The 10,802-nt window shown below is 43.1% G+C and overlaps 1 protein-coding gene across 2 annotated transcripts in view; it reads right to left on the bottom strand.

Moving 5' to 3' along the window:
• Positions 1-6,800: 6,800 nt before the first annotated feature.
• Ak9 (adenylate kinase 9) overlaps positions 6,801-10,802 on the bottom strand; it is a 134,376-nt gene continuing 130,374 nt past the window's right edge. The window contains exons 38-40 of one of the 2 annotated variants that reach the window (XM_021174851.3): positions 9,739-9,841; positions 7,792-7,906; positions 6,801-7,263 (exon numbers count right to left, since the gene is read on the bottom strand). In XM_021174851.3, the coding sequence (XP_021030510.1) occupies positions 7,061-7,263; positions 7,792-7,906; positions 9,739-9,841 (421 nt within the window). In that variant the 3' untranslated portion in view covers positions 6,801-7,060. The remainder of the gene's footprint in view (positions 7,264-7,791; positions 7,907-9,738; positions 9,842-10,802) is intronic. The other variant, XR_015048412.1, reaches the window with a different exon arrangement.

Raw genomic sequence — 10,802 nt, 5'->3', positions numbered from 1 at the left:
ATAAAATGGAGGTGTTAACCCACCTGGTAGGGTTAGAATGAGCTTTTAGTAAGTGGCTTGGCTTGGCTAAAACGACAGAAACGACCGCTGTTTTTATTTAGATTTCTGGCACTTCTAAGAGACTATTGAGGGTTTCAGTTGTCTCAGGACAGTGTCGCTCCCTCTGAGACCTATGGGTATGGGAGAGTTCTCTAAATAAAAACCTGGGTAGGGCGCCGGGCGTGGTGGCGCACGCCTTTAATCCCAGCACTCGGGAGGCAGAGGCAGGCGGATTTCTGAGTTCGAGGCCAGCCTGGTCTACAAAGTGAGTTCCAGGACAGCCAGAGCTATACAGAGAAACCCTGTCTCGAAAAACCAAAAAAAAAAAAAAAAAAAAAAAAAAAAAAACCTGGGTAGGATCTGCTGTGGCTCTGTGTTCTGGACCGATGCTCCTAAGTCCCGCTCAGATTCGTTCCGGACCTACTCCAACTGTGGCAGCAGCTTCCGCTCAGCGTTTATGCATCCCGTGTACCTAATTATCTTTACTTTGTCCACTTCCAGATTATAAATTTGCCATCTATAGTATCCACAATTTGGAAACTAAAGATGGAATTACCAGCCGGACTCTTTCTTTCTTACTAGTTTTTATTAAAAGCAGCTCATACCACACAGGTATGAGCTCTGAGGTTTCCCCTTTATCTTTACAGAGTTATCTAGCGCACTCTATCCGGAGCTGCCTCGAAATCGGTCAGATATGTGGGCGTCCGAGTGGGATGCCAGGAGAGCTTTGCTTGACTTCTGCACTCCAGAAGGAACAAGGGTGGTTGTGGGATTGGGGATTTTGCTCAGTGATAGAGCACTGGGTTCTGCCCTCAGCACCAAGAGGAAAATAATAATAATAATGATAAAAAGACAGAAAGAACAAGGGTCAGCCTTTCAACTTTGCTTTCACATAGGTTTTTGTTTTGTTTTCTGCTGAAAGAATTGCAGTAAAAACAATGCAGTAAAAACTGGTTATCAGTAACAATGTCACTCGGAGCTGGTGACCAGGAATCACTCTGAGGAAGATTGTCAGAAAAGGCTGTTGGATAAGGCTGAGGTGGCCAAACCAAATGTGAGATGCTCACAGCTAGATGTAGGTTAATGTTAGGTGAAGATTTAGGTTAATAAAATGAAAGCCAACAAGATTTAAAATGCTCAAAATATTTATTACTTTGAAATTTGAAGAATTTAAAATGTCAGCTCATAGCAAGAATCTAGAGGGTTGAAGATGTTGATGATAATATTATTAGAGCATAGATTATACCCTTTTTTTTTTTTTTTTGGTTTTTCGAGACAGGGTTTCTCTGTGTAGCCCTGGCTGTCCTGGAACTCACTTTGTAGACCAGGCTGGCCTCGAACTCAGAAATCCGCCTGCCTCTGCCTCCCGAGTGCTGGGATTAAAGGTGTGCGCCACCACGCCCGGCTTAGATTATACCCTTTTATGAGTAAGATTGCTAATAGAGGAAATAGTGAAATAAATCCAGAATTTTTCCTCTTTCTTTTCCATATCTAATTTCCATTATTCTACCCCTTCCCACCTGAAAGACACACACACACACACACACACACACACACACACACACACACACAGAGAGAGAGAGAGAGAGAGAGAGAGAGAGAGAGAGAGAGAGAGAGAGAGAGAGAGATCAACAGAGCCTCCTGTCTCCTGGCCTCTGGATGGATTGGGTCTGTGGAGAACTTGACAGGAGAAAGGAGAAGGCTTATCATTAGCTGGCAGATGACGGTTAGTGGAAGTCTTCTGTGGCAGTGAAGGTAACAGAACCTCTGTGAGACCTAGGATGGTTGACTGATATCTGCTGAAGAAGCTGTAGTCAGTCCAAAGCCCATCATGACTTCTGGGACTTGAGAGGAACAAAAGGACAATCACGCTGTTGGACAGTACCAGCACAGCTTTATAGCCAAACCTTCTCTTCCTCCTCCCCACTTTCTCTTTGTCCTCTTCCTCTTCTTCCTCCTTCTCCTCTTCCTCCTCCTCTTCCTCCTCTTTCTCTACTCAGTTCTTCATTTATAAAAGCAGAAAACTAACCCAAACCAGAAACCTCATCCCCAGCTATATATTTGATATTCTGTTTGAATTTCTTTCCTTTCACCTCCAGGACATGAAATTTTAATATACTTAACTGAATTCAATATATTTTCAAGTGAATTGAGAATGAAGTAAAAAGCATATCATAAAATTTAAAGTGTTCAGCACTATAGTGTATCCCTTTGAGTTTTGAAGTGCTTATTCACGTTTGCTCACAACCACCTGTAACTGCAGGTTCAGGGGAGTCAGTGTTTCTTTCTGACCTCAGAAGCACCAGGCATGCGTGTGGTGCAGTCAAAATGCTCATACATCGAATAAAAGTAAATCTAACAAAATTAAATGTGCAATGTGGCCAGACAATGGTGACGCATACCTTTAATCCTAGCACTTGGGAGGCAGAGACAGGTGGATCTCTGAGTTTGAGGCCAGCCTGGTCTACAGAGCTCCAGGACAGCCAGGGCTACACAGAGAAACCCTCTCTCAAAACAAACAAATAAATAAAAAAATGCAATGTGTAGGAATTTGATCCAATTATGTATAATAATTCAGTAGTAGATTGTTTGACACACTGTTCACAGCCTGTGTACGGTGGGTGACCTGTCTGTACCTCTCCCATATAAACCTCTGCATGTCTGTAGCTGCATTTGCATGTGTGTGAGGGACCTGCACTGGCCAGAGCTATAAACCATCCTGGGAAATTTGACTTCCCAGTACTTGAGTCCCCTGCACTCTGTTAAGAGATGCATTTACTCAGAGGATGTGATCTTGTGGGAAGAGAAAAAATAAAGGGAACCATGTAGGTTCGGGTCCTGGCTCAGCTCAGTGACATCTTCCTGAGAGAGAGAGAGAGAGAGAGAGAGAGAGAGAGAGAGAGAGAGAGAGAGAGAGAGAGAGAGGACAGTTGTCTATACCTGTGCTGGATTCAGCATCTTCACAACAGTGGCAGCTGAGACACTAAAACTCACAGGGCAGCGTCTTTGAGGTCATCTCAGAAGACACTTCAGAACCCCCTTCCCCTTTTCTATCCCCAAAGAGGAATCAGAGAGTCTTAACAGCTGTGATTGGTCTCGCTGCTTCTTTTCCTGGCCGACTTGAACTCCAGACAGAACACTGTAAAGTTGTTTAGTGGTTGCTCTATATAGCCTGAAAGACACTCTTCCAACCCTGAGGCAAATCCCCCGCCCTCCATCAGTGCATATAATTTATTGCAGTTATCACACAGCTTTTAAAAATCTTTGATTTTACACACTAATAGTACAAAATTAAACAGCATTTTAAGTTATTTCCACTGAGAAAGATAAAACATGATTGTCAAAGCTTGATGTCAGTCTAAGATCTAGGACAAAGGAAGACTGTGAAACTAAGACAAGGAAAAAGCAATCAATCACTCACAATCCTCCCGTAAGCCACATTTCTTAAGCTTTCATTACAAACTCCATACTCCAGACCCCTTCACTGGATCCTTTGTCCCACTGTAGTCTCCTCTGTGTGTACAGCATCTTGATAAGTGTGTAGACCACTACCCTAGTATTTAGCACTTCTTTCTTTGAGATCCAAACTTGTGTGTCCATCCCCGAGCCTTGAGCAGGCTAAATAGACTTTAAGTGTTTGCCACAGTTGGTCTTCGGCAGACCTAGGTGAAGTCTTCTGCACTGCTGCACCAGTAATTTCCTACAGGAGCAGACTGCCTGCTGAGCTTGCTTTGCAACATAATCCAGCTGAAACAAAGGATGGGTCTGTGGGCTTTCCCTATATAAATACGGTGCTAAATATTAAACTTTGAGCCTTGATCAGAAACCTTTGTCTTGGCTTCATCCTTCTCTCACCTCCCATCCTTTTTCATTTCCAGCCTCCCTTTCAGGTACCCAGTTCATCCATGGCTGCTGGACAGCTACACAAACTGAGCCCACTTGGAATGACTTTGGGTACTACACCTGGGTTCCTAGTTCCAGCCTTAAATTCAGTGGGAATGAGTAGAATCCAAATTAGCAAACATAATCCCCAGACAAGTGATATGCAGAGGATATGGACTTGTTCTGGGGAATGTGAGATGTTTTTGGAGGTTCCTAAAATACTTGGAGCCAATCAGCATAGGCTGCTGCCCCTCAAAACTTGAAACTCAAAGGGGATGGAATATGCTGTTAGGCTTAATTGCTTAGGGATGCCAGTATACCCAACTGGCTGAAAAGACAGGATGTGGAAATCTCGTTAGAAATGAAAAGTCCAATATAGTGTAGTCTGGTGAGAAAATGGTAAATTACAAATATTAAAAAATCGGTTATGTGGGTGGGGTAGATGGAGAGATGGCTCCAGGGTTAAGAGCACTGGCTGCTCTTCCAGAGGACTTGAATTAAATTCAGCGCCCATATGATGGCTAACATTCGTCCATAATTCCAGTTCCAGGGTATTGGCATCCTCAGACATAGGTGCAGGCAAACCACCCAGGGAGAAAGAAAGAAAGGAAGAAAGGAAGGAAGAAAGAGAAAGAAAGAAAGGAAGGAAGAAAGAAAGGGGGAGAAAGAAAGAAAGAAAGAAAGAAAGAAAGGAAGAAAGGAAGAAAGGAAGGAAGAAAGAGAAAGAAAGAAAGAAAGAAAGAAAGAAAGAAAGAAAGAAAGAAAGAAAGGAAGAAAGGAAGGGGGAGAAAGAAAGAAAGAAAGAAAGAAAGAAAGAAAGAAAGAAAGAAAGAAAGAAAGAAAGAAAGAAATGAGAGGGAGGGAGGGAGGGAGAGAGAGAGAGAGAGAGAGAGAGAGAGAGAGAGAGAGAGAGAGAGAGAGAGTGAGTGGGTGGTGCTTAAATCCCCAGAAAAAATTTCTGTGGTCAACTCCCAGTCTTCTAATAGGGTTTGGGGAATTTTCTTTTTTCTTTTCTCTTCCTCTCCCCCCCCCCCATCTCCCTCCCTCTTCCTCCTTTTTTTGAAGCAGTGCTCCCTACAGTCTGGGCTGACTTTGAATTTGGACTGTTGTTATGTAGCCAAGGATGACATTGAACTTCCGATCCTCCTGCTTCCACTTTGCAGTGCTGGAATCTCGAGCATGTGAGGGGCTGGGGATGGAACCGGGCTTTCCTGCATGTGAGCTAAACATCTTCCAGCGAGAGACCTCCTCAGCCCTGCATTCTATCTAGCTTTTATTTAAGAACTGTTATATTAAATTTCTCTCTCTCTCTCTCTCTCTCTCTCTCTCTCTCTCTCTCTCTCTCTCTCTCTCTCTCACACACACACATACACACACACACTCATTTTTTAAAAGATTTGTTATTTTTATTTATGGGTATGTGTGTTGATCTGTGCATGAGAACAGTACCCTCAGAGGCCAGAAACTCCCTGAAGCTGACATTCTAGGCACTGGGAAGCGGTGCTGCTAAGAGGCTGCTTTCAGGGCCCTCCCTATGCCCTACATTTTTAAACCATTTAACACTTTAGCTGTTTTATAAAGCTGCTAAACATTTGTCCTTATTTTAAAAGCACATTAGGGGGTGGGGTGGGGGGGGGGCTGGAGAGATGGCTCAGCGGGTTAAGTGCACTGACTGCTCTTCTGAAGGTCCAGGTAACAGCTCACAACCATCTGTAATGAGATCTGGCGCCCTCTTCTGGAGTGTCTGAAGTCAGCTCCAGTGTACTTACATGTAATAAATAAATAAATAAATAAATAAATCTTTAAAAAATAAAATAAAATAAAAACGCACTCAGATCTAACAATTTTCCCCTCCCTTACACTCTTTTGACATATTTCATAAAAATCTGGATTTCGCCAGGCGTGGTGGCGCATGCCTTTAATCCAGGACTCGGGAGGCAGAGGCAGGCGGATTTCTGAGTTCGAGGCCAGCCTGGTCTACAAAGTAAGTTCCAGGACAGCCAGGGCAATACAGAGAAACCCTGTCTCGAAAAACCAAAAAAAAAAAAAAAAAAAATCTGGATTTCCTCTTAGAACCCTAGTGACTTCTAGCTATAGAACCACATATTAAGTATATTTCAATCAGGGAAGAACGGGGGCAGCCTGTCAGTTACGATGGATTTTAGCTATTTTGTTGGGAAAATGACAGTGTCTTATGTTCAGAAAATATACAAGCAATTTCTTATGTAAAAAGTATGACCAAGATTTCTATTAGTTTTGTCTCTTGAAGCTTTCTAATGTTTCCTGGGTAATTTCCTTTAATAGAGACTAGTTTTCTACTGAAAATGTGAAAGGAATGAAGGAAGGAAGACAAGGCTAGGCATAGTAGCACACACCTTTTTTTTCTTTTTTAAAATTGACTTTAGGGCCGGGCAGTCGTGGCGCATGCCTTTAATCCCAACACTCGGGAGGCAGAGGCAGGCGGATTTCTGAGGCCAGCCTGGTCTACAGAGTGAGTTCCAGGACAGCCAGGGCTACACAGAGAAACCCTGTCTCGAAAAAAATAAAATAAAATTGACTTTACATCCTTATCGATGCCCCCATCCTGGTCCCCTCCCACAGCCCCTCCCCCTCCCTTTTCCTCTGAGAGAGAGGAGGTGTGCCCCACCCTGGCACACAAGTCTCTGCAGGGCTAGGAGTGGCGCACACATTTAATCTCACACAGGAGAGGCAGAGGCAGGTGGAGTTCTGTGAGTTCGAGGCCAGCCTGGTCTACCTAGTGAGTTCCAGGATGGCCTGGGCTGTGTTGAGAGACCCTGTCTCAACCTGGCCTCCCCGTAAAAGAGAAAACAAAACAAAACAAAACAAAAGAAAATAGATGTAGTACGTCTACATTTTAATATCTCAAATGGAATGCCTATTTTGTGGGAGCATCAAATTTAGGGGGGAAAAAAGGAATAAAGTTGAAAGCTGAGTGAATACTCAGAGGGTGACCCTTCATGGTTAGGCCTTTTGAGTCCATCTGAGGCCCAGGAACTACATACACAACATCAGGCAGGAGGGAAGTATACGTCAGAAAATGCAGGGTATTAATTCTGCTCTTCAATTCCCTCTGTCCCTTGGAGAGTTCTGGGATTTGGGTCTCTGTAACTTAAGCAAGCTACCCAGTAACTGGGTCTATGTTTTTCAAGGATAAAAAAGTCTGTAGCTTATGGTCGAAGTCGATGGCTCTGAACTGAGGCTCCTTGTACTTCCGGGTCATCTTGGAACTGAGGTACGTTATGAGTTCGCATCTTTCCACAAACTGCTCCATCTTCTTCTTATATTTTTTCCTTGAATATTCAGAACCCTTGGGATTGAATGCTGTAGAAAATGTCACAGAGTCGGGAATGTTTTCTGATAGGTGGTTAGTAAGCCATTCCAGAGGAGAACTTCCTGTGTAACTAGAGCACACCCAGCCAAGGGGGAGATGGTCCCATCCCACATAAGTTAGAGGGCTGTCTAGCTTAGGTCATTTTCTGGACTCGCTTTTCTCTATGGCGTGGATTTTTGAGTGCTGACTCTAAGTTTTGTTTTTGAGAGAGGGCCTTAGTAAGTTACTGGCCTGCGCTAGAGCTGACTCCATAGCCTGGGGCAGGCTTTGATCTTGGTAATCCTCCTCAGCCTCCTGCTGGCTTTTACAGACCTGCACCACTGGGTCCAGTGCATCGTCCTTGATTTCAAAACTCGGGATTTCAGTTTTGATATTTTCCTATAGATATTTACCCTGTATTTCATTTGCCCCCTCCCATGCAAGCAGACAATCAACCTCGTTTAACAACCCTGTCTACCACGTACGGTACAACAAGTGCTAAGCTTTTCTGAATGGGGCATCATTTCAGAAAGGCATACCTTTGAGATGAAATGCTATGTAAAGGAGCACGGACCTCCTCACACTTAGGAAGGGGAGCTTGGGTTTCAGGTTCCCTGCCGCATTCATTGCCTTGATCAGGGAAGTTGCTGTCCCCTGCAGGTAAGAGACAATTTAAATCAGTGTATATCTGAATTCAAGTTTGTTCTTAATGCAGACAGATAAAAGTCTTTTTCTTTTTATCAAATAGCCTTCCTGGGATGGGGATGATTAGACAACCATCTAGTCGACAGGAAAGAAACACACTACATTTGATGAGGAAATGAAATATAACCAGATGTAATGCGGGCTGGAGGGGGTCGCATGCCTTGAAGTTAACAAAGAAAGATGGGGTTGCCTTGGCTCATGTCTGCTTGTGTGGGTGGCACTGGTGGCCTGCCTCCTACTCTGTGTTCTTGGCCACATGACAGGGAATTCCAGAGACCAGTGTCACTGTGACCAAGTTCCTAGAGCTGTGAAGGTAAAAGAGGCCTTCTAATAAAGCAGGGCCTTAGAGAACACTCCTCCCTGGGTGATCTTCCTTGGCAGGTTCATCGAGAGCCATGGGATGCTAGCTTTGTCTCCAGCTCTCCTTTCTGGTTTTCTTTCAGATATTTCTGAGGCATTCTTGCTATGTAGCTCACTCAGGTATGTGTCACTGGAGACTAACTTTCTAGGGAAATTGACAAAAATAAAGTGCTTAAGAAGTGACAAAGCTGTAAAACTGAGTTTTTGACATTTATTTTGCAGAAAAAAATTAATAACAATAACTTCAGAAGGCTAGTGAGATGGTCCAGTGGGTAAAGGTTTGATCCTAGAAACCCACATAAAATTAGAGGGAGAGAACCAATTCTGCAAAATTGTCGTCTGACCTCCACACATACATCCCCCTCTTGTGCACACCTAGTGTGTACACATGCACATGGAGGGGATACACATACACGTGGAAGTAATAACTTAAAGATTAAATAACTTTGAAATACTATTTGACTAGTGACAAATTTTACTATCTTTAAAAATAATTATATCGGGGCTGGTGAGATGGCTCAGTGGGTAAGAGCACCCGACTGCTCTTCCGAAGGTCCAGAGTTCAAATCCCAGCAACCACATGGTGGCTCACAACCATCTGTAACGAGATCTGGCGCCCTCTTCTGGAGTGTCTGAAGACAGCTACAGTGTATTTACATATAATAAATAAATACATCTTAAAAAAAAAAAAGAAAAGAAAAAAGAAAAACAAGTCTTGAAAAAAAAATAGTTATATCTGGATGAATAAACTGTGATCTGGACAGACAGTTTAATGTGGATTTGGGATACATAGTGGGTTTACTATCTCACCTACCATGGTACTGTGACTCTTTTGCAGAGAAATTTAACCTTTGGAGGGCCAATATAACATTTCAAATCATTAAAAAACAAAAAACAAAAAACCCCAAACCCAAACAAACACAATCCAACAACACTAAAAATTAAAAAAGGAAAAAGAAAAGAAACTAAATTACACATCCAGTTTACATGTAAACAGTTTTAAGAGGACCCATTCATTCTCCTTCACTGTGGTGCAGCTCCAGGCATTACATTTAGAAGTTCACAGATTTTATGTTAACAGCCACCCATAAATGAAGAGTGGTTTACAACTTAAAATCAGAAAACTGGGCTGGAGAGATGGCTCAGCGGTTAAGAGCACTGACTGCTCTTCCAGGGGTCCTGAGTTCAATTCCCAGAAACCACATGGTGGCTCACAACCATCTGTAATGGGATCTGATGCCCTCTTCTGGTGTGTCTGAAGACAGCTATAGTGTACTCATATAAGTAAAATAAAATAAAATAAATCCTTAAAATCAGGAAACTTTGCCTGGAACCTCACTATATCAAAAGAGGAAGTAACTGTTAGAAGACACCTCTGAGCTCTTATAATAACATGTATCATAGAATGCCAACAACAGAACCTGTTCCAGATACCCAGGCAAAGGCAGACTGGTGAGGTGGATGGATTCCTTTAACGGGGGAAGTTTGCGTGGAAGCTTCTGGTTCCAGTATTGCATTGGTGACCTAAGAATACAAAGCTCATCAGACCCATGCTCACACAACACTCACCCTGTGCACACAGACATCAGTATGAGACAAAGCTCACTGCTTGTTTTATCTACTGGAGAAAATTATACAAGAGGGAAGACTAGGGCTTCTAGAAGCTTCTTTTGCTTTTCGATTTCACACAAGGTCTCATGTAGCCCACTCTGTAGCTTAGAGCACCTTTGAATGCCTAATTCTACTTCTATCCTGAATCCTGGGAGTGAGCCACCATGTTTAGGTCTGGGACCCCAACCTTGATCACCTATTTCAGATGTTGTAACTTTCACAGCAACTATATAAAACCTTTTTCATTTGTCATAAAATTTGAATTATCTAAGCAGCATCCTCATCCCAAAGACACATGTGCTCAGGGTAGAGGATACCAGGATGGAGCTTCCTCCAGCATCTGCAGAGCCAGGCTCAGGGTCCTCTTCCCAGCTGGTACCTCCTGTCTAAGAGCAGGCTCCACCCAACCTCTGAATCTGAGTTGTACTCTCCTGTGGGTTCCTTACTGTAGCTCTGTTTCTCTCTTCCCACCTCTCAAGTCTTTATTAGATCCTTCTCATGCAACTGCATTTCAACCTTCCCACAATTCCCACATTAAAAGAAAAGAACAACAGTTGAATGTGTTGACCTGTTAACTCAGATCTCAGTAGGTAAAACCAGGCTAACCTGTGCTACAGAGTATATTCCAGGCCATCCTGAGCTATGGAATGAGACCAGGTCTCATCAGCAAACCAACCCCAACCAACCCCAACCAACCAACCAACCAACCAACCACCTATCCAAGTCCATTGCAAACCAAAACCAAAACCAACCAAACAAGAATACAACAAAGAAAACCAACATTGATAGTAAATTTACCTTCTCACCTCCAATCATCATCTCTTCCAGCAACTAACATCTCTCATTTTTATTTTATTTTTTACAATTAAGTTTC

The sequence above is a fragment of the Mus caroli genome, unplaced genomic scaffold, assembly GCF_978045245.1.
Source record: "Mus caroli unplaced genomic scaffold, Mus_caroli_1 scaffold_9, whole genome shotgun sequence".
Classification (NCBI taxonomy): Eukaryota; Metazoa; Chordata; class Mammalia; order Rodentia; family Muridae; genus Mus; species Mus caroli.
The sequence above is the reverse complement of the archived record's forward strand: the minus strand, read 5'-3'. Positions and strand labels throughout refer to the sequence as shown.